Genomic DNA, 24,457 nt, shown 5'->3' on the forward strand with positions numbered 1-24,457 from the left:
CGTAAATTCAGCGCATCTCGTGAAGATGCGCTATGTCGACAGGAGCACACTCTCCCATCGATGTAATTAATCCACCTCAATGAGAGGCGGAAGCTATGTTGGTGGAGAGCATCTCCTGCCAACATAGCGCAGTGCAGATACTGTGTTAAGTCAATGTAAGTTAGGTCACTCTGGGGGGTGTTTTTTTCACACCCTGAGTGACATCATTTACATTGACTTAAGCAGTAGTGTAGACAAGGCCTTAGGGTGTCACAGCTAGACACAAGCTGGAACAAATGGTTTAGCATAAGTAGATGATACATATTTCAAGGGACCATTTAAGGTGAAGTGGCCCTTTAACACTCCTCCAGTCATAGGGAGGGGAAGAATGGGGGTGGGGTTGTTATGGGTTGTAGATTGTTGTAATAAACCATAAATCCAGTGTCTCTATTCAGTCTATGATTATTAGTGACTAGCAAAGTTATGAATTTAAGCTCCCAAGCTCATCTTTTGAAAGTGTTGTACAGGTTTACTTTGAGGGTGAACAATGATTGATCACGCCATATCAGATATCTTTCTGAGAAGTGTTCATCCACAGGTAATATGTATTTTCCACTTTTATCATCTTCCCGTGAATTCATTCAAGAGCATAGTGATTGTCTGATTCAAACTGCACACCCCTAGTTGTCACCTACCACCCCACATTGGAACCCCTACAGTGTATCATCAAACAACTACAACTCATATTCAATGGGGACTGAATCCTGAAAGAAATCTTTCCTGAATCCCTCTTCTAGCCTAGCAACAACCCCCCAACTCTCCAAGCTCATCATCACAAGCAAGCTTAAATTCAAAGCAGCACCAGACCCTCCCAGAACAACCCATACAAAACATGCAGACATATCTCCACCACTACAATGATCAACACCTCCCATAACACACTTTTCAAGATCTATGGGTCCTACACATGCCTGTCACAACACGTGGTGTACCACATCCAGGTCACTAAATGCCCCAATAACAACTATGTGGGTGAAACCAGACAATCACTGAACTCTCAGATGAATTCACACAGGTAAATGATAAAAGACAAACATCACATCACACCTGGGTGAGCACTTTTCACAAAGTGATCACTCTATATCTGACCTATCAGTGCTCATCCTCAAAGGAACTTTCATAACATGAGCCTGGGAGCTTAAATTCATAACTTTGCTTGACACTAAAAATCATATCCTTAATAAAGACACTGGATTTATGGCTTATTTCAACAATCTGTAACCCACTAACCCTTCTTTTTGACCTATGACTACCGGGGTGTTAATGGGCCACATCACCTTGAATGGTCTCTTTGAATATGTGCTACCTACGTATGCTGAACTATCTGTTTGATCTTGCATTTAGCTGTGACACTCCCAGAGTATCTTTCCCAGACTGGAGGAAGAGCTCCATGTAGCTTGAAAGCTTGTCTCTCTCACCAATACAAGTTGGTCCAATAAAAGATATTACCTCACTAGTCTTGTCTCTCTAGAAAATATGGTAACAGTCTACACATAATAGACTTGGTAAACATTAAGGACGGAGAAGAAATATTTAGTTTAATACAAGCGGATATATTATTATTATTATTATTATTAATTATTTGTGTTACCATAGCACCTCAGGTCGGTAGGCACAGACCAAGACCCATTGTTCTCGGTGCTGTACAAAGACAGCACGTGCCCAAAGGATTTTACAATATAATTTCTTAGATTATCATCTTTATGGCAGGGATTGTGTGACCCCAAACCTGCAAATACTTGAGCATGTGGGTAAAGTGGGTAAATTTACATACCCAAAAGTGTTTGCAGGACTGAGCCCTAGTTAGTGCAGTGTGACACACTGGGGCCATAATCCTGATGGCATCCTCTGGGCAGCACTGTTATATAGATAATGAATTGGAGCAATAGAATGAAATTAGGCAGACTTCTGGCACTGAAAATTAATAAGGTTTTGGAGCTGTTTAAACCAAGAGCTGGGGGAAAGCTGATAGGGCAGAGGAGTTCACAGGTCAGGCAAACATATCTGCTAGGGATGAAGGATGGGACAGAAATTATAGTTGAACTGAAGCAGGGATGGGTTGGGATCAGACAAGTAAACTCTGACAGATCAACAAATGTCCGACTAAGGAGTTAGATAAAAACCAAATACCTGCTCACAAAATATAAAGACTTATATGATGAATGTGAGAAGTTTAAAGCAAAAACAGGTGAATTAGAATGTCTGGCAATGAGACATAACAGGCATTAGTGAAATGATGGAATGACAAAAATTAATATGATACTGTAATGTCTGGATATAAATCTATACAAGGAGGGTAGATTGGATCATAGAGATGTGAGGAATAGCATAACACCCCAAAAAGAATCCCTAGAATCTAGTGAGATAATTCTGAGTGGAAAGATCCACATAGTTGAAGCTGTATGGATACAAAGTCCAAGTCATGAAAATACAAACATACGAGTAGGATTATACTGCCAGCCTCCAGATAAGGAAAAGGATACTGAATGAACCATGTTGAGACAGATCAAGGGGGCAACAAAAGCTAATAAAACAATAATAATGGGTGATGTAAACTTCCTATATATAAATTGGTTAAATATAACTATGGGACAAGGTATAGTGAAGCAATTTATTGTCACCTTAAATGACCACTTCTTGGAACAGCTAGAAGAAGAGATCATTCTCAACCTAATCCCATATAACAAACAGGGGTTGATTCAAGAAGTAACTGTAGTTGAGTGGCCAAGTAACAGCAACCACAATGAAACTAAGTTCAACATCCTTGGAGAAGTAAAGGTACCAAAACCCATGACTGTGACATTAACATTTAAAAACAAAGATACAGAAATATAAATAATAAATAAATAATGAAGCATGGCAAAAAGGCATCTTTGTTCAGTTCTGGTCGCTATATGTGAAAAAGGATATAGCAGAGATAAAGGAAGTTCATAGATGTAGATGCCAATGTAAATGACTAGAGACATAAAAAACTTCTCTATCAAGAGAATTGAAGAGATTGGGGAGGTTTTACTGTACAGAGAAAACAAATAAGGGACATGTTATAGGTATAAAATTAATGATGGTGCGCAGGAATTGGATTGGGTTCTTCTGATAACTTTCGTTCATAATACAAGAACAAGGAGAAATTTCATAAAATTGAAAGGCAGTACATTTAAAAATAATAAAAGGAAATAGTGTTTCTCACAATACACAATTTACCTGTAGAACTGAAGAGCTTAACAAGACTAAAGGACTGGACAAAAAAAATCCCGAACAGAGTTTTGAAAAAGAAGTAATGCTTCACCACATAAACCAGCTTCTACCTATTGGAGGTTACGAAGAAAACTTCTCTATACGCAGATAATTTCATAGCTGCCCACTGCAGGTTTTTCCCCCACACCTTCCTCTGAAGCATGTGATATAGGCCACTGTTGGAGATAGGATAATGGACTAAAATGGTCCATTAGTCTGATCCAGTGTGGCAATTCTTATATTCCTATTAAAAATGGAAAATGATTGCTAATAAGAAAAAAAAATCCTGATTATGATGATCTATTAGGGCGTGGAACAGTTTCCTTAGGGACGTGATGGAACTCTTGGAACTTGAGATAGTTAAACCGACCTGGATAAAGTCCTTGTCATGTAAATATACAAAAGAGAATAATTCCACACTGTCAAGGGAATGGACTTAATATAGGTCTTTTCCATCTCTATCTGATTCTAATTGCTTACAATCCAGTAGAAGATGTTGCAGTGTATGTGACACATTGATTTTTTTCTTATTTAAAATATATGCATGAATTATATTTTTTTCTTTTCAACCCTTTTGCTATACATTTTAAAATGTTGTACAGATTAGTATTTGGTGAACATATAAATATAAGATTACATTGTTTGAAAAAATAAAAAACAACAAATGATAGTGATTTTAGGGAGAGACAGTAACAAGAAAATCTCATACATATAAATATTTGTAATAATTCATTTCTGAACCTACTGCAAGGTAATCTGGCCCTTCTTTGTTGTAAACAAACAGAAGTAATCCATTCAGTTGGTCTGTTCTAAACTTAAAGGAGATCTCAAAGTCGAGTCCACCATGAAAAATATCTGAATGAAGTTCCAGGAACCCTTGAAAGACAAAATAACATGTTTTTAAAATAAATAAATCAAAGCAAAAATCAAAAGTAAGGAAAGATGCTGCATTGCACAGTCATTTATAGAATTCTAACAGAGGACGCTGCGTTGATGTTCTAGATCAGTGTCATTCAGCCTTATAAAGCCACTTCATCATCAAATGGAGCAAAAACCCAGGAAGGAGAAACAGTGCACCAACCTAATACTTCATTGTGATTTTTGCATCATGGTGTTCCATTGATGCATCACGGTATTTTGTGTTAATATTCAGTAGGTGTGCCCTTTCCCTTCGTAGGCACAATCAGCACCTGCAAAATATTTCATTGTAGTAAATGTGTGTGCATCTCAAGCAGCTGCACCTCTTGCTGACTGTAATTCATTCTATGGGCATGAATTGCTCTTGTAAACACAGAAGCTAAGCCTTAGCCCAGCTGAAAATAACCCTGTGTAAGTAAGAATGTGTTTAAAAAGAGGACAATTGAAATACAGGTGTGGTAATTTATTCAATTTGAGAATTGATAGGTCCACTATATAATATACTATTTTACCTTTGCCAAGAAAATGTGCTCCTTCCATAAGGACAGTGGGACACCCTTCCCAACTGTGATAGACGTTGTTTTGCTCTTCAGCATCCTGCCATTCTAAAGGTTCCCAATTTTCATAGGGATTGTGTGTTTTTTTCAAAAACACATCACTGAGACACCCCACAAAAGCTTTCTGGATTATTGTCTTCATCCCTGCAAAAGTGAAAATATCATTTAGGAAATGAACCACCTGATATTAAAATAAAGACAAATATGCATACATATCATACTTCGCACACAGATGGAGAGGTATATATGTATATAAATATCAATCTCTTTATGGATCGCCTCCCTGGGTCAAATCCAGACTCTAGTGCCTGGCCAGCCATTAGGTGAGCAGCCACCACTCTTTGGCCTGGGAGGATTCTGAACTTGCTGAACTGCTTCATGGAGGCTCCTTCAGATCTACAGCAAAAGTAGCCCATATGGATGCAACAGCGTGTACATGCCCCATGAGGATTCTAAGGGAATCATTCTAAATTAGCACTCCTCCATTTCAGGTTTTACTTCTTAGAAATACCACGAGGAAGGGGATGCAACCAGTGGAGGGAAAGATGTGGTCTCATAGAAGCCACTGTTTCTGAATCTGGCTTTGAACCCCAAAATCAGAGTTTCCTGAGCAGCATGGGCTCAAACTCCCCTCTCCACTCAGTACAACGGACAGGATAGTTCCTATCCAATATCTCTAAGAAATACAGGTGAATGGGGTTTCTTGGTAGCCCTGGCTGGGGAAAGACATGTTGGGAAATAAGAGATTGTACACATCCATTTTTCCTAACTGGAGAGGAATCTGTAATAAGGCAGGTTTTACTGATGGTCCTCTCCTGAAAAATATATATAAGTAAACCCACTCTGATTCGTTTGTTTGCACAGTCCTTTTGAGTTACATGGGATTCTGAGGCAGACACCTGGGATGATTGTCTGAACCAATTCATTAAAGACTATGGATACATGTTTTTCTGTTTTTGATAAATTGAAATAAAGACACAGGAAGTGGAAGCTTTTTGGTTTACTAATTCCATGCACTTGCTGAGTTTTTTGATGGTTTTTATGTAATACCTACATGCACTCATGGATCCCTCCCCCCCATTCCCTGTGTGCTGCATTGCTGGGCATACGTATGGAACAAGACTTCACAATGTGGAGAGGTGCCACCCTCTTGTGTACTCCCTGATATCCAGCCTCATATTAAGTAGCATAACTACATTGGCTGCACTGCCAAAGAGCCCTCTGCAGCTTCTCAGGAAGGGACAGAATTTGCCCTTCTGTATTATAACTGGATGTTTAATGACAAAAGTAAGTTTGTGCTACTTTTGATTCCTGTAAACCCTGCAGAGTTAACACAATGACAAGAGAGTGAGCTGAAGTCTACTCCAGGCAGCACACCATGAAAGAAAGTTGTCAACTAAGTTCTAAGTCTTTACTACTGATGGTGCTGTAAACACTGTTTGACTTAGAGATCCCAGTGCTGTCAGTTAGGAAAAACATCTTTTTACTCGTAAACTGAGCAAACATGATATGGAGTCACTGAGACACAACAAATATGAAATCTCAGAATACCATTTTTACATAGTCACTTCTTAGACTCTAAGAGTAAGGAGGATTTTAAACAGCGGTAAAATTGCAGTGTGTGTAATCTGCACTCTCCTTGCATATGGACACAGCCATGTGAGGAAAGTGCAAATTATTACAATAGAGGTCCAAACTGCTGACTGCATATGTGAAATATACCCAGGTCCTTATTGAAATAGATAATAAGTAACCCATTTAGCCACTTCATTGTGTTCCACTGCTATTTGTAGAATGTGCTTTGTATGCAGGTGTATGAAGTAAGGCAATAAAAATTCAAGTACATAAGCAATTAAGAGAAATAGTATGGTCCAGTGGCACCAGACTGAGACCCGGGAGATCTGACTTCAGTAACCTGATCCATCAGAGACTTCCTATGTGATCTAAAAGTCTTTTAGTTTCTCAGTTCTCCACCTGTAAAATGGGCATGACAGTACTTCCGAACCCCCTACACAGCGGTGTTGAAGGATAAATACAGCAAAACTGTGAGGAACTCAGATACTACAATAATGAGGGCCATATAAGTACCTAAATTATCTAGACAGATGGATAACAATTAAAGCTGGTGAAAACACTGTAGTCTAGCATTGTTTCCTATGCTCCAGTACTGGAATAATTACTGAACATTGTGTTAGGAGTCACCCTACTGCTAGACTTACTTTATTTTGGATGAGATGTGAAAAAGTCTCAGGGTATGTCTACACTATGAAATTAGGTCAATTTTATAGAAGTTGATTTTTAGAAATTGTTTTTATACAGTCGATTGCATATGTCCACACTAAGCGCATTCTGGGTTAAGCTCCCAATGCCTGATGGGGCAAAAACATTGTCATGGGTAGTTTTGGGTATATGTCGTCAGTCACCCCTCCCTCCGTGAAAGCAATGGCAGACAATAGTTTCACGCCAGACACCACGGCAATTAGAAGAGCAAACCAAGGCACGCTGCGCATCAGAGAGGCTTTGAAAACCAGTTTCATGACTGGCCAGGCTTTGGTGTGACAGTTGTGTGTGTTTCTCCTTGATGCAAACCCGCCTCCTTTGTTGATTTTAATTCTCTGTAAGCCAATCACCCTCCCCCCTTCAAAATAAAGTAACCATTGTTTTGAAACCATGCATTCTTTCTTTATTAATTAAAAAAAAATGAGATAACAGACAAGGTAGCCCGGGTGGGGTGTGGGAGGAGGGAAGGACAAGGCCACATTGCTTATTGTAGCCACAGTAAAAATCAAACTGTTTGAATGACAGCCTTCTGCTGCTTGGGCCATCCTCTGGAGTGGAATGGCTGGGTGCCCAGAGCCATCCTCCACCCCCCACATTCTTGGGCATCCGGGTGAGGAGGCTATGGAACATGGGGAGGAGGGTAGACGGTTATACAGTGGATGCAGCGGGGATCTGTGCTCTTGTTGGCTTTTCTGCAGCTCCAAAAGACGCTTCATCATGTCCATTTGCTCCCCCATTAGCCTCAGCATCACGTCCTGCCTCCACTCTTCGCACTCACTTAATTCTTTCCTGGCCTCTGCCACTGGGATAGCCTAATTTTGTTAATGAATTGATCTGTGATTATTAGCAGGTAAATATGCCCAATGGTCTGTGATGGGATGTTAGATGGGGTGGGATCTGAGTTACTACAGAGAATTCTTTCCTGGGTGCTGGCTGGTGAGTCTTGCCCACATGCTCAGGGTTTAACTGATCGCCTTATTTGGGGTCGGGAAGGAATTTTCCTCCAGGGCAGATTGGCAGAGGCCCTGGAGGTTTTTCGCCTTCCTCTGCAGCGTGGAGAACGGGTCACTTGCTGGAGGATTCTCTGCACCTTGAGGTCTTTAAACCACGATTTGAGGACTTCAATAACTCAGACATAGGTTAGAGGGTTGTTACAGGAGTGGGTGGATGAGATTCTGTGGCCTGCATTGTGCAGGAGGTCAGACTAGATGATCATAATGGTCCCTTCTGACCTTAAAGTCTAATGAGTCTATGAATGCCTCCATGCATTAAGCTGTGCCCTATCAATGCGGGAGGACTGCAGGAGCTCGGAAAACATGTCATTGCAAATGCGTTTTTTTGGCCTTCTAATCTGCGATAACCTCAGGGACAGAGATGATAGGGGGAGTGTAGCAACATTCTACGCTCTACGATTCTGGGGGGACTGCATGGTCACCTGTGCTGCTGAGTTAGCCACGCTGACCAAACAGGAAATAGGCTTTTCCTATGTACCTGGCTAGTGCATCGGAGTTCGAAGTGCTGTCCAAAGCAGTCACAATGGAGCACTCTGGGATAGCTCCCGGAGGCTAATACCGTCGATTTGCATCCGCACTACCCCAAACCTGACCCAGCAAAGTCGATTTTAGCTCTACTCCTCTCGCCGGGAGGAGTACAGAAGTCTATTTTAAGAGCCCTTTAGATCAACGGAACGGGGTTTGTTGTGTGGAAGAATTCATTTTTAAATCGACCTAACGCAGCTAAATTCGACCTAACTCCGTAGCGTAGGCCAGGCCTCACTTGTAGATATTCAAGAACCCATTGCAATTTTGCATGAGTAGGGTGTTATGTCCAGTGTCCTGGTTAGATATAAGTATTCATTACATTTGAGTTTGGGTAGCTGCATTCTACATTCCTCTACTGTTTCAACTGGACAAAGCACCTTTCGGTCCTATATTGGCATGCAGCGCTGCTGAGCTAAATAGTTGTTGCATTTCAGCCTTGATGTTTCAGTAGTTAAGTTCTTGGGCAATTCAATTTGTGGGAATGAAAGGGGTAGTTTTAAATTGTTGGACTCCAAGTAATTTTGAGTTAAAAATTACTAAAAATATTTAGTTTAGAGAACCAAGACATGATAGGCCAGCTCTTACCAACTGTTTCTCTTACTGCCAACACAGAAGCTTGGCTCATATAGAAGCTCAAGAACAAGCAAAATAATCACATTTATTAATCACAGCTCTTTTTTTGTTAAATAAAGGAAAAGAAAACATCAAACACTACAAATGACCTAACACAAGTGTTAAACTGGTTACTTCTGCTACAATCTATTCTGTATGTCTCTCTTTGGAGAGTTTTAACAGAGATTACATCCCTAAGAGCACACACCTCTGAGGTGTGCTTTCCTTTTGGTTAGTTAATATACCAAAGTATATTGTTTTCCCAAATTATTGTGAATCCATTCTTTACTATATCTTTAGATAACTAAGAATGTTTATACACAGGCAAAAGAATTTTTGAAAGAGAGCAGGTGGACCTGTTGGTTATTAATAAATAATCAGCCCGTATATAGCTGGCCAAGTAAGCAATTTTAACTAAATTCTATGAAACCAAAGAAATATTTATATCAGTTACTTATAAGAAGCCATTTAAGGAGCTGACTTGAGACAGCCCAATTAACCAATATTAAGAATTTTACATTCAATTAAATACCACTATTTCTCTGTTTACCAATGTTTAGCCTGACTCCTCATGGACTAACCATTTGGTTATTAACAGGAGAAACTGTTAGTCTTTTAAGTTACAACAGCATTTCAATATTCCAACAAAATCATTACAAAAGTTTTAAATCTAATCCCTTGGCAATGTTTTAGCTAACTTTCTCTCATGAATCCCTGCTTAAGTCTTGGAGAGGTTTCCTTGGCTTGCTGCCCAGGGGGTGAGTGTGGGGTGCTCACTTCTGTCTTATATACCCATATCCTTTTCCTGAAATTGTAAGAAAACACATCTCTTCCATGCTTTTTTAGATGTCCCTCTTTCATGGGCTCCATGCCTTGGTTCATGGCTTAGGTGACACTTTCAGCTCCTGAATATGTACATTGTTTAATGACTATGCAACATTTCTTTAATTGCCTTTGTTCTTGTGGCCAGAAAGATCAAGATAGAGTTAAAACTAACTTTAAAAGAAAAAAATTAATTCAGTCTATTTTCTGAGATATTTTCAGTTTTAATAGAGTTTGACGGAAAAGAAAATTTGGTTTTCCAGAAGTCCAAACATGCCTATTTTTTAGGAGTTCTTAGAAAGAGCTTTTCAATTATACCCAACTTGACCCTTTTCTGATGACATTTATACCATCTAAAGGACCTGGAGCTGGGAACCAGAGGTAGTAAGGCCCCCCCTTGGCACGCCACAGAGGGCAACACCACTGAAATTATGATTCTGTAGATTTTTCTGAATCAAATGACACTTCCCTTACCTTTCTGTCACTAACTTGCCCTCGGAATGAGATTTTACTACACTATGCTTCCAGATGATTTTTGTGTGGCTTTAAACTCAGGTTTTCCTTTAAAAAGAAAATGGAAAGGGAGATGGTATAGCCCCACTTTACCTCTAGATTTATTGCTCTGATAACACAACATAACTGCATTCCTGTCACAATTAGCTTTCTTACTAAAAATGTTTATATGGTAAGTCTGCTTGATATTTGCTTGTTCTTGGGACACAGAAGTAGAAAACATTTGGAATTTCTTCTATTAGCTTTAACTGTTTTTAACATAATTAGCTAAACATGTGTATTGTCCTATTTCTAAGCATCCTTGCTATAGTACACTTGTAACGATATATTAATATTCAGTAAAGGCACAAAGAAGTTTGTAATGACATTATTATAACTTATTTTTATTAATATTGTTTTTGCATCAACACAATATATATTTATAGTTTTGAAAAGTACTTTGGAATTCTTATGCTACGTAAAATATGAAATGCGCTCACATGCTTTATGTATATGTTACTAACTTATATGTTCTTATCCTATATAAGTCAACATATGTGTGAAGTAATGTTGCTTATATTCCTAGTGAACTCAGCCAAAAAGCAATTTCTATCATTGAAGATGCAAATACAAGAAAATTTGTGTGAAGGTATTTTTGATTAAACAATTATCTAAATAATTATGTAAATTAAGTGCTGCCCTCGTGTTCCTGGCAAATTATCAATGCAGCCTTCAGTGTTGCAAAGGTAGGTTACTCAACCCCAGTGTAGTGGATTTCAGATACATCATATGAATAACACAACTATACTCACTCATGTCCTTTCTTAGGATAGTATAATCCTGTGGAAGTCCTCCAACAAAAACACCTGTGTTTTCCCCAATAATAGTACTGCCACTTGTAGCTGAGGACGAACCTAAAAAAAGAAAGGGTGTTATTTTTCTATGCAAAGTTTTCAATAAATCTTTAATTTAATAGTGATGCTGTATCACATATTAGATCCAGGATTCAGATATAGTACTATGCATGCTTATATTGTGCCCTTTTACACAAGCCCCAGGATGCTTTACAATGGCATTTTACAATAGAATAACATAATAGCAGCATATCATCAAGAAGTATAAAGAGAGACAAAAATCCTAGAGTCTAGTATTAAAATTGCCAATGATTTACAGACCATAGCAGACAATGTACTGTGACCAATTTCTTCATGAACATTTGTGCAAATATTTTCGACACACAGAAGAGGGTAAGTAGTGAAAGTGAAAGCAAGTGAGTAATACCCTGATGATAATGATATAATGTGATGGAATGGGTTAATTACCTGTGTACTGACTATCCACAGTGATTTTTCCCAAAGCCTGATTTCTTGTCGCAATTATATGGTGCCAAACGTTATCATTGTATTGTCTTCCGCCATCATTTATTGGAGTAACTGCCACTGCAGATCCCTTTCAAGAAATATTTAAAATATTAATAGAAGGTACCTGTGACGTTCCCCTGGTGTTATCTGGACCTGTGATCTGCTAGGTCACGCCAGTCCTCGACTCTGGAAGCCAGCCTTACCCTGCTCTGCTGTGAGAACCCCCACTCTCGGGCTGTTCACGCACAGCCTCTAGCATGTAAGCTGCTCCTTGGATTGTGCAACCGAATGACACTAGCCGATATATCTGGTCCCAGACACAACCCTAGGAACCTCCATCCTGCAGTGTCCAGTTATGCCCACTGGATGCTGCAAGTTTATATGAGTTAATCAATTTAACAAAAAAATTGATATATACCAGGCTTGTTATCCCAAGGGGAGTCTCTGACATGCTTCAAACAAACGCACTGCTTCAGGTGGAATAAACAAACAGATTTATTAACTACAAAAGATAGATTTTAAGTGATTATAAGTCAAAGCACAACGAGTTGGATTTGGTCAAATGAAATAAAAGAAAAACACATTCTAAGCTGATCTTAACACTTTCAGTGTCCTTACAAACTTAGATGCTTCTCACCACAGGCTGGCTGGTTGCCCTTCAGCCAGGCTCTCCCCTTTGATCAGTGCTTCAGTTGCTTGGTGGTGATGTCTGTAGATGGAGGTGGAAGAGAGAGGAAGAGCATGGCAAACGTCTCTCCCTTTTATCATGTTTTTTCTTCCCTCTTGGCTTTGCCTGCCCCTGCTTCAGGGTCAGGTGAGCATTACCTCATCGTAGTCCCTGACTGATCAAGGGAAGGCGGGTAACTCATTAGAGATCCTTTGCTGCTGTCTAGGCCAGTGTCCTTTGTTCCTGGGAGGCTGGGATGGGTTTGTTCCATACATGCCCTGATGAGGTGTGAACTGTCCCTCTGTTCCTGAAGAGTTTTGCCTGGGCTTGTTTTAAGCCATGAGGACACATTTTCAACCTCATAACTATATACATGAAATTATAACCTATACCATTACTAAAACAACAATGCCCAGTGCATCTTGAGCCTTCAGAAAATAACCAACGTGACAAACTTTGCATTGGATAGCACACAATCATACCAGAAGGATGAACATGGGGGTGCAGGGTGTTCCCCCAAGATACAGAGTGTCACAGTACCTCGCTAAATTATATATGCAGGTGAAATAGAGGCATTTAGGTGTGTTGTAGCCTTAATCTCAGACATGTAGCAAAGCATCCTGCAGTATATAAAGATTTGCAAAAAATACCTCCTCTATTAAATTTATGCTAAAATAGTGAACAATGGTTAACATTGTACAAGCTTTACTCATCTCTTTGCAATCCCAATCCTTGGTCAATTAGCCTACTCACAAGTTTGTGTGTAGGACTAGGGATCAAGTTTAGTTGCTACTATGAGTTAGAGCCTAAATTCTTTTCTGATTGACCCCCTCTGCAGCTCCACTGATTTCAGTGGGGTGGGTGGGGGTTAAATTGAAATTCTGTAATATTTCAAGAGACAGTTATTGGATGACTGTTAGGCAGCCTGCAGTGTGTGAAATTAGTGTCTGGTATACAGAAGCCACCATCACATTTAACACTAATTGGGATTGTTTGGCAGTTTCTGTCTCTAGTTAGTCTCTCTAAGTGAAGGTACAGGAATACTTATAGGGCAGTATTGGGAAGCTTGCACTGCCATTGTTCACCCTATTCTGTGGATAAAGAGAAGACTTCAATCTTAAGGACAGTCAGTCCAGTTTTTTTGGAGAAGAGAAAAGTCATAAAAAATTCAGCTGAAAAAAATCAGAGGGGGGTGGTTTTAAGATGCCATTTGTATATAAGAGTCGCATGCAAAACAAATGCTAATCTAATCATAACTCTTTCCAAGTTATATTGAAATTATTTTGGACATACAAAATTGTAAATGATAAGATAAGTGAGACACACTTGGAGATCTCAAAGGCTAACATCTAGTACAAAACTTTTCTAAATACACCAGGTAAAAGGAAAATAACTGATGCAGACATCACATCCAAATTATTCATTTTTTTAAACAGATATTTCTCTCATAATACTGTAGGAAAAGTGACTGTGTCATAGGGCAATTCCTAGGGATTGATGTCTGATTGGTGATTAAATCTCCCAGTAATCCTTAATAAATACAATCCCAGACCATTAAATTACACCTGACTTGCAAGGATAAAGTGCCTTTTTTCAAGGAATTCAATATTATTCAATAGAATTCATCCTTCAGGGCAGGATACCCCTGCAGAAGAGACAGAATTTTAAGGCTATAGAACTATATACTGAACCTTCATTGTTACTGTTTCAGTAAAACTTTAAAATACTTTGAGTGAAATCACATCAATGAAGTCAGTGGGAGCTTTGCCAATGACTTCATTGGGACCAGGATTTCACCTTTTGTTCTTAAAAGCAAAACGCTGTACTTGGGCAACGCACTGCCTATAACATTGAAAGAAGCCAGCTTATTGTAACACTCTTGGAGAATGGAACATTTGAACAAATCATTAGCTTTTATTTTTAAAATCAAGAAGTCACATTCTAATTAGCAGGTGAAGTAGCTCTCACTGGTGATTCCAATTTACATTAGAGAGATGCTGGCCTGAATGGAAAAGAGTAGACACTTGTTTTAATGTTAGTTTCCACTGCAAATCTCAAACACAGGAGATAAGCTTCCTGTTAATAGATCTCAGGTGATTAGGGGGAAGAGCAAAAAATAAATGTTTGCTATGAAGCAAGCTTGACAATGAAATACCGTGAATACTTGACAATGAACTACTGAGCTTTCTAATTATTATCACAATTCTTATGCACCCCTTATGCTAAAGAAAGAGAAGCATTATGTTAATATGTTATATTTTGTACAAACACCTGAAGCAACGATTAATAATATTGTGTCTCTATGGAACTTTTTGTCTAGAGATCTCAAAGTGCCTTAACTATTTAATTAAAGATTCACAACCCCACTGTGAGCTAAAAATAATTACCCCCATTTTATAAATGGGAAAAACTGAGCTGAAGAAATAAGAAATAAGCCAATTAATAATGGCTAGGATGAGGATAGTTGGTCATAGTTGATTTTTTTAAATCACACTTTTATTTGTTGAGATTTTAACCACTGAAATGTACTTGCCATACATCTTCCACTTTCATTAATATAGATACAATCAATATGTTCACAGTTTTTATATCTGTTTCCTCCGCTCTTCATATATTGCTTGTCGTCTTAGGTTGTAAGCTCTTTGGGCAAGATTGTATCTGATTGTAAATGTGTGGTCAATGTCTACTACTTTTTGGGTGCTATCAGAATACAAATAATACACCTCTACCCCAATATAACGCAGCCCTCAGGAGCCAAATTTTTTTACCGCATTATAGGTGGAACTGTGTTATATCAAACTTGCTTTGATCCACCGGAGCACGCAGCCCCGCCCCCAAGAGTGCTGCTTTACCGCATTATATTCGAATTAGTGTTATATCGGGTCGCGTTATATCAGGGTAGAGGTGTAATACTAATAACATAACTTTCCCAAAGGCACAGAAAGATGGAGAGGCAAATGCAAGAGAGTGGCAAATCCAAGAACAGAATCCAGGAGTCCTGACTCCCAATCCCCCTGCTCTAACAACTAGACCACAATGTGTGTTCAAGCATTCCAAAAAGGATATTTCCATACTCTTAAAAAATAAATAAAATGCCATCACTAATCAAGATAAAAATGAGGAAAGAGGATCTCTGAATATGTATTTGAGGCATTGCCACTGTTGGCAGCAAGGTGCCAGGATAGATAGAGCAATGGTCTAACTTCGTATGCATTTTCTATCTGCCTACAAAATGCCAACTATAGAAGAACTTTTTAAAGAATAGCTTTCTTGTATTTTTTTCTCCCTCCCCTCATCAATACCTTGTTAATATTTGGAGCAACCCTATTCAATGGGATAAACTAAATGACAAGTAGAGATGTGAAAGATTATTAAAAACTTCTAGAGATGGAGCTGAAATCACATTAAATTATATTCTAATTTAGCCTAAGATTGCAAATATAATTGTACAGTGGTTTCTACAATTTGGTTTAAGGCTGGCTACAATTAGGTCAAATCCTGCAAAATCCTATGATGTACCAGAAATAGTAGTATTACTCACAGTAGTAAAGTTAAGCACAAATGTTTGAAGGTTGTCGCCTTATATTGCAATTTCATTACAACTAGGTGAAATCAATCCCTCTGAACAAGAAGCAGCTGAGACTTATGGATACTCATCTGTACAGTAAGTAAAACTTCCCAGGCAATTATTTAACTGCAAAAATGCTAGTTTTCTTAGACAGTAGATATTAATAAAGTAAAATTGACTTTGCAAATTGTTACTGTGAGGACAGATTTCAGAAAACTATTTTCCAAGCTTGCAAATAAACTCTTGTTTTGTTTTTTGAAATAGTTACTGGCCTCTCTGAAAGTAGTAGCTGATTTGCCACTGTACAGCAGTAAATGAAAAAGATAGCTTTGTAATTTTTGTTAACACCTTTGTTCTCAACTTCTCTCCCTTTCAGTGATCTTAATATTTTACCGATGAAAAAGGTAGTGTACTGATGCGATAAATACTAATATGATTCTGTTGAACACTACTACCACAACCTTTAAAGCTGCATTAGCCTAAAAGAATAAAGCTCCGTTCCATTCAAACTTTATCTGAGTGTTGCTGGCCAGTATGTTTTTAATTGGATGCTGTCACTGAGCATACCATGCATGAGAATACGTATGATGTATTTAAGATTATAAAAATGGAGTAATTTCCCATGAGCATATGCAGTATGTTTTCCACATAGATGCATGTGCCTTTCTTAAAGGTACCTGCATCCTAGGTATTCAGACATGGTTTGTATATCAGTTCACTGTCCCACAACAACAACACAAACCCACATACACTTACATGTACACAGGCATTTTTTCATATACTATTTTTATTGTCTTCTACCTTATTTCAACATTTAAATATTTTACAAACACACATTTCATTATCGTAGTTTAATAATTAAAACCAGAACTGGTGTCATGCCCAATTAATGTGCCCTGGTAGCATGCCCATTAGTTTTTCCATTAGTGAATTCAACAATACTAATGGGATTACTAGCATGGGATGCTAATTGGGCGTGACATAAGAAACTGGCTTACTTCTTAGCATACCCTTGCTAATGATGAAATTAATGAGCATTTTATTAAATGCTGTCTCATCAAAGTGTACTTAGTTAGCGTTAAAATTGTTACAAACGATGCTGCATTCTAAAGATCAGGTGTCTGAATAAGTGGTTCTTCATATTATGTTTGGCAACAATCTAGAGCATTAATAGTTTTATACATCAGAAACCACATTTATTTGTACCAGTTCAAGCTGGGCCCACACAACTGCATGTGCCAACCTGTGCTTAATTTTGGAGGAAACTATTCTCTGGATTCAAAATACATTCTACTAAATGCTTCCGTAGCACATTTTTCCCAGAGTAGCAGAATGATACTGTGATCATATTTAAATATTCTTATGTAAAACAAGGCATTTCACATTTGGAAAATCAAACGCTTTGTAGGGACCATATCTGAATTAATTTCTTGAACCATTTGTCAGGCCTTAATTGTTAACAGCTCCTGATAGCTAAAAAGTGTGTGTGTCTCTTCCCTGTTGAAGTATTTTAGACTAAATCCCTAGAGTGGGGGCTCGCCATTTACCTATATCACCCATATCATCCAACAGAAAGAGTACAGTACCCATCACAAAGAGTCCCCATTTCTGATTAAGACCTTGGCCACTATTATAATCAAAATATATAAAAAAGTCACAGCACTATGAGCCTCATTCAAAGCCTAATGAAGCTAATGGGAGGCTGTCCATTGACTTCAACGAGCTTTGGCTCAGACCACAGAGTGAAATCCTGGCCCCACTGAAGCCAATGAAAAAATTCCTGTTTACTTCAAAGGGGCAGGATTTCATTCTAGATTCTTTTTAAAAGTGAGCTAATGCAGACACCTAATTCACACATTGCATAACTTTTAAATCAATCAGAGTGGATTTGTCTGTATGATGCTATGGCCACAGAGTTTTATTTTTTAAAATAGGAATAATTTAAAAATGCAAGTATCACTAACAGTATTAAAAAGGATGTATACATTTACATATTTTTGGCACCAATTTGAAGGAAGGGCTCAATTGTGTTTCCACTAAAGTTAATGGGAAAACTCTCATGGACTTCAATGGGTGTACAATCAAATGGGATGCTGAAAAATATTTACTAGAAAAGTATGCTATCTTCATTTAATAATCAAAAAGAGATGTATCCATAACTGGTGTCTTAGTATTTAAAAATGAATTTTAAAGTGGTACTAACGATTGTTAACTCAGTGGTAATGGTAAGAACAATACTTTTTTAAAAAAATGTAATGCAACTCTAATTAAAAAATGTTAACACTTGGAAACAAAACTAAATATTACAAAAGCCTGGAGGATTCAATGCTTCTTTTCTAAAGATCACCAATTATCTAGGGTATTGAAGAATCCATTAACCTGGATCAATATGAAAAAAATGGAAAAAGCAAGCACCCCCATCATCTTATACCATTAAGCACACAATATGCCTTGGGGATCTGTAATAAAGCTATATTTTATTTTATCTTTCTCCTTACCGTACCTGTGGATCAAAAAGAAAGTAAGGGCGTCCACTCTGTAACTGAAGTGCAATGTATTCCTCTTGATTCCCAGGTGACACAGAGAAAAGAATCAGACCATCAGGTTCCCTGGTTCTAAAGCTCACTTTAATACCTGGTTAGAAAAACAAGGTGGATGGTTAATGGTAGCTATTATGAATTCTATCAGATAAAGATAACTACTTAGAAATGAAAAGCTACTCCCCTTAACAACAAAAAATGGAATATCAAAATGTCACTGAGCACCATATTCCACGAGCAGCCACAGTGAAATCAAAGCAACTATTTGCACAATAAGGCATTATTCATTCAGAGTGAGGGTAGCAGAATCTGGCCCAGTGTAGTTAAGGAACCTGTTTCTAAAGGAAACGTAATTGAAAATAGTTGCAGCCTGTGCCAGTGGCTGAAGACAGGACTGAGAACCTGGAATAATTCAGCTCCAATTCCAGTATTACCACTTATTCAGTGTTTGGCCTTTATCTTTTGCCTTAATATCCTGATCTGCAAAATGGGAATACTACTACTTACCTATCTACATCACAAGGTTGCTGTGAATACTAATGTCTGTACAGTTCCTGAAAGATGTATAGATTTTTAAATGCAAAAATAATAATGAAAAGCCTGGAAAAACATAATGATTGCTTTTTTCTTTTTTTAAAAGTTTCAACAAATATTGGAAATACTTTGAGGGATAATATAAGTACCAAGAAATTCTTTTTTCCCAGCATATGAACATCCCTGATTGTTACCTAATTGTTGTTCTTTCTAGCTTCTGAAATTAGGAATTCAGCAATTAGGATCAAGCAATTAAAGTATCATAATAAAGGCGCACAAGAATAAAACTTATTTTCTTTCTTTAATTTTACTCCAGAATGAAATACTAAGCCAAAGAGCTTCCTCAGTGACTTGATATATATTGGAATGTGTTTGTTGAAAGAAACTTACCCATTAATATTTAAGGCAATATTATCAAAAACAGCATTCAACAAAAATGCATGTATCAGTTTTAGGTGCATGTAACTATGTGTGACTACGTTTTTTAGGCAACCAAAACTTTGCATATTCCCAAAATTGGTTTTGCATATGCTAACTACTTAATATGCACTAGCAAATTCAGTTTGTAGCTATGCAAGATTGCATGTTCTAAATATTGGTATAAAATTTCAGACATGCAAATCCAGATGCCAGACTAGGTCTATTTTAAAAACATGGCCCTGGTAACCTGTATCTCTACCAGTATTTTGCGTGGGGAAATGAAAGGGCAGCATTAGTGACAGCCATCTCATCATTCCTCTCAATTTCTGAAACAAAATATGGGATAAAGACTCAAATTTCAATACACAAGAGAATTATTAGTATAACCTTAAGTGATGCAATATGTATTTCTTAGCATTAATGTCATTTTCTATATTCTCAGTTTCTTGATTCAGTGTTTTGGGAGTAAATGTACAACAGTAAATTAAACTTGTACAGGGCAGCAACTTTGGGCTCATAAGGAAGGAGTCAGACTGTAGGTGGCACAACCAAGACACTCAAGTTTTCCAAAGACAACAGTCTTAAACATGACCCTCTAACCAGAGTTCTATTAGAGTGCTGAGCTAGCTGGTGAAGGGGAAAAGGAGCTGTAACCCTTCCTACCAGACACAGATGTTCCCTCCCTCTCCTGCAGGACCACATAAAGCTAGAGAGGATGAAAGGGAAGCGGTCAGTGCCATGGACAGACCTTCATAGTCAGACTTGCTCCTCACTCCCAGCTTACCTCTGTCTGCACCCAGGGATGCCATCTTTGTGTCCCTCAGACAGCACCTCTCTACTCTCCATTGTCTACTATGGTCCCCGGGGGTGGCAGAACCGGTTCCGGTGAGCTGCTGGACCCAGTGTAATTGCCTTTCGGAGGTTTGGGAAGGAATTTCCCTTAAAGCAAAATCAGCATTGAGGATCTTTTGACTTTCCCCACAGTATCCATGAATGTTCAGTGAGGGATTAGTTTGATTGTCCTTGCTTTTGGCCAGTGTCCAGTGTGAAGAAAGTTAGGAGAGTCGGCCTAGATCCTGGGGTAAACCTGGACGCAGGACTCAAGGGGAATCTGATGTCTGTAATGTTGCTTGTGGACATTTAGTGAAGATTGAGATACCCTCTATATTGGTCACGAATCTCAACAAGCTGGCTAGATCCCATGGGTAATTTTGGGAGGCCAGGTCTTGGTTTCTTGGTGTTGGTGGAAAGCCATCCCACTCCAGTCCCTTCACATTGCCTAACAGGAACTGGGGTCCAGCTTATACCTTTGTGTCATGTCAGTAAAGTTGCAGCCTGACACTTTAAACCCATTCTCTGTGTTGAATCCTTATTCACCCGAGCGGCATCTTACCTGTACCAATATCCTAATTTAGTTACATTTATATTTTTCTCTGACTTGCAAAAATTGTTACTTCTGATTGCTCCGTTTGCTCTGCTGGTATGTCTGCTGTCATGCTACCTGAATCGAATCAGCACAGTGGAAGCTAATGCCCATGGATTTGCCAGCTAGAATTCTGACCTTTTCATTTTCTTTTCAGAAAAAAGAAACCCAACAAATTTAGCATCAGAACCTCCTTTCAAAACTCATTTATTCAATAAGTACCAGTGCTCAAATTGGACAATTGCATGTGATTATGTCACTGCCATGCTTATAATTGCTGGATGAAAAAGTTTGAGGGGAGAAGCTGGAAGAAATTGGTGAAAGGCTAGGTTATACCATCCCTCTATTGCATGTTATCATTATTTTCCAGATCAAGAACTGATTTGCAGTAGCATTTTCATGATTTTCCACTGCTGCTTAGTTCAAATACATCAATACTCATGTCCTTGTGATCCCCGTAAAGTACTTAATACAGAACAGGGTAATTTATTGGGTTCTACCCAGCTGTATCAAACAATTCAACCTCTTCACATTCATTTTCCCCTTCTTATGCCAGGCAGAAAATAATAAGTAATGGAAGCTTTTCTTGTAGACAGAATCTATTACAAAAAATTAAGGAATCATAACTCCAATGCATATTCATAATGCCAGTTAATTACCTCTACCCATAAGTAGTATCCTTTGACTCACACATTTTAATCACAGTACAAGTTCTCATGCAGTATAACACAATGCACTCAGATTCGAAGACATTCACTCTAGATAATGAAAATCAATCATGCTATTAAAATACCTACTAAAATCAACTGTACATAACTAACTGTACATATCTAACACCAGACAAATATGAAGTATTACCCAAACAAGTGCTATCTTACCTGAATTAAGTTATAAAGGTATTTCAGCTAGAAATATTTAAGCCTTTCCACCTTTCTGGAGGATGCTTCTGACTGTCCCCCTTTCTCCTCTAAAACGAGCTTTGTTTATATATACACAACTCCTTTAAAGTAATATCACTTCTTCCCTTGAGCAGAAGGACTAAAGACAGCACAGAATCAACCGAGTTTAACAGAATCACCAGTGATCAGTAAATCCCTCAGATCAAGAGATGCAAGATGCTACTGGATGGCATCAGGATGGTCCACAAAAGACTCCAGCTAGTAGATATGGCTTGACGTAATTATATCCTGTTGCATGTTCTAAGAACTAAATAAATAGACACACACTTCAAGAGACTATTCCTCTTTCTGGGAAAGGTTCTGCTTTCTGGGTTTATAAATAGCCAACCTAGCTGCTGCCAGAAATGATACACTGACAGCGTGCCTACAAATACAAAGGTGGAAAAAATGCAATCAGAAGTGTAGAAAAAGATCCTGCAGGAGACGGGAAAGCTCAGCTTCATACTTAGAGTTACCAGGGTCACCAGGAATTGTCACAAGTCTATTTCTGAGAAAGAGAGAAGAAGAGGAGGAAAAAGTAAAACAGAATAAAGAAAACATGTAGTGGAGAGGGGGCACTCTACTAGCTTGTGAATTCCAAGATTACCAACTAGTGTGTGTGTTTGTGTGTATATGCAGGGCCGGTGCTATCATTAAGGCAAACTAGGCGGTTGCCTAGGGTGCCAAGATTTGGGGGCACCAAAAAGCGGTGCCTCCAATTTTTTTTACAGCGTTCCTACGCCCCCTCCCCAAGCGCGCAGTTGCCGCTCCACTTCTCCCACCTCCCAGACTTGCAGCGCCAATCAGCTGTTTGTCACTGCAAGCCTGGGCAGGGAGGAGAATTAGAGCTGGGGCGGCGTGATTGGGGAGGAGGCGGACCAGAGGTGAGCTGGGGTGGGGAGCTGCTGCATGGCTCCCCGGGCCGGGGGGAGCTGCCACGGGGGGGGGAGGGCTCAGGGCAGAGAGGGGGGGAGCTGCCACGGGGGGGGGCACCTCAGGGCAGAGGGGGGCAGGGAGCTGCCGCATGGCTGGGGGGGGCGCAAGGTGGAAGTTTCGCCTAGGGTGCAAAACTTCCTTGCACCGTCACTGTGTATATGTATTATTTGTGACAATTTGAGGAATATGTTTGTGTCAATTTATGAAATTCCTTTTTTGTTCTGTGAAGTATCGTTTGAGTGTAAATGTGTGGATTAGACTCTCCACTTTGTAATGGAAACAGACTATGTCTGGGAAACTGAAACACAGCCAGGAAGGGGACATCAACCTTGAACAGTCAGTCCTACCCAGATGGAGCAATGTGGTTGCTAAGGGCAGAGCCATTCACTTTAATAACTCTTAGACCAGCAACCAACCGGGGGGTGGGGGGAAGGGGTTGAAGCATGGAAGTTATCCAGCATAAGAGCAAAGGTGTCACAGACTGTTTTTTTTTTGTTTTTTTTTTAAACGATACAGACTCTCTAAGCAAGGGAGCCAGTCCATTGCAAGACACACAAGACACAGCTGGAGGAGTGGGGGCAGGAGGGACTTCACCTTCTGCTAAGGAAAGGGACCAGCCCTCAAAATGCTCAGGATAGGTGAGGACTCTGCGGCTCTGAGGGGAGGATTGTGTTCAGGTGTTTATTGTTCGCATAGATCTTTAACTCTCCTGTGCTTTCTAAGCGTAAAAAGTACGTATTTAATACGTTCCTATGTAAAATCTGTTTTTTTACTTTACCTGCTACATGTCTCCAAAGAATTAAACTATAAACCAGAGTGACTCCAAACAGGGGAACTCTGGAAGAGTATGCATAACCAAAAGCAACTGGGGCAGCTTGGAAAGTTTCAACACTGATCTTGGGACCTAGGGCAGTTGGACTGTGGATTCCCATGTCCCAGGGAAGGGTCGTAGACAGGCACTCTGTTCCTAGGAGCGTGCCCCAGAGACCCAGAGCTAAAGACCATGTCGGGACTCTGCCCAGACCCAGCTGACCTGGATGCATATGGGATCCAAAAGCTGGGTTCAATTAACAGTCTGGTGGACCATCCACTAAGCCAAGACTGTAACAACTGAATATCAAAAATTTCAATTAAAACAATGTAATTTTAGATTACAAAGTCAAGCACTAGAAGGTTAGAAAATGCCAAATTCACCATTACCCATGTAATCTTGATTCTGGTCCTTTGTGAAATCATCCTGTGTACTGCATGAGGAAAGAGTCTTGTGGAAAAAAATCATGTGTGATCATGTAATTAAAGGCTATCAAAATGCATATGCAGAAAGCTTGTCTCTTTCACCAACAGAAGCTGGTTCACTACAAGATATTACCTCACACACCTTGTCTTTCGAAGCAGAAAGGGGTGGAATTAAGGTTGCACTGGCAACTAAATCTGGCATTTCCTAACTTTTGAGAACTTGACTTTGCAATCTACACATCTATCTTTTAACAGTTATTAAAATGTAATTTCCTAGTTGTTTTTTTTTTATTAAGGAAAAGAGGTAAAATAAATTATATTATGTACAAATGTAACAAA

General features: G+C 39.0%; 1 protein-coding gene across 1 annotated transcript in view; it reads right to left on the reverse strand.

Moving 5' to 3' along the window:
- The window catches only part of USH2A (usherin), a 548,586-nt gene that overhangs the window by 346,784 nt on the left and 177,345 nt on the right, over positions 1 to 24,457 (reverse strand). The window contains exons 21-25 of the mRNA XM_034764482.1: positions 18,595 to 18,725; positions 11,818 to 11,944; positions 11,308 to 11,409; positions 4,704 to 4,892; positions 4,019 to 4,149 (exon numbers count right to left, since the gene is read on the reverse strand). Coding sequence (XP_034620373.1) covers positions 4,019 to 4,149; positions 4,704 to 4,892; positions 11,308 to 11,409; positions 11,818 to 11,944; positions 18,595 to 18,725 — 680 coding nt within the window. The remainder of the gene's footprint in view (positions 1 to 4,018; positions 4,150 to 4,703; positions 4,893 to 11,307; positions 11,410 to 11,817; positions 11,945 to 18,594; positions 18,726 to 24,457) is intronic.

The sequence above is a fragment of the Trachemys scripta genome, chromosome 3 (assembly GCF_013100865.1).
Source record: "Trachemys scripta elegans isolate TJP31775 chromosome 3, CAS_Tse_1.0, whole genome shotgun sequence".
Taxonomy (NCBI): Eukaryota; Metazoa; Chordata; order Testudines; family Emydidae; genus Trachemys; species Trachemys scripta.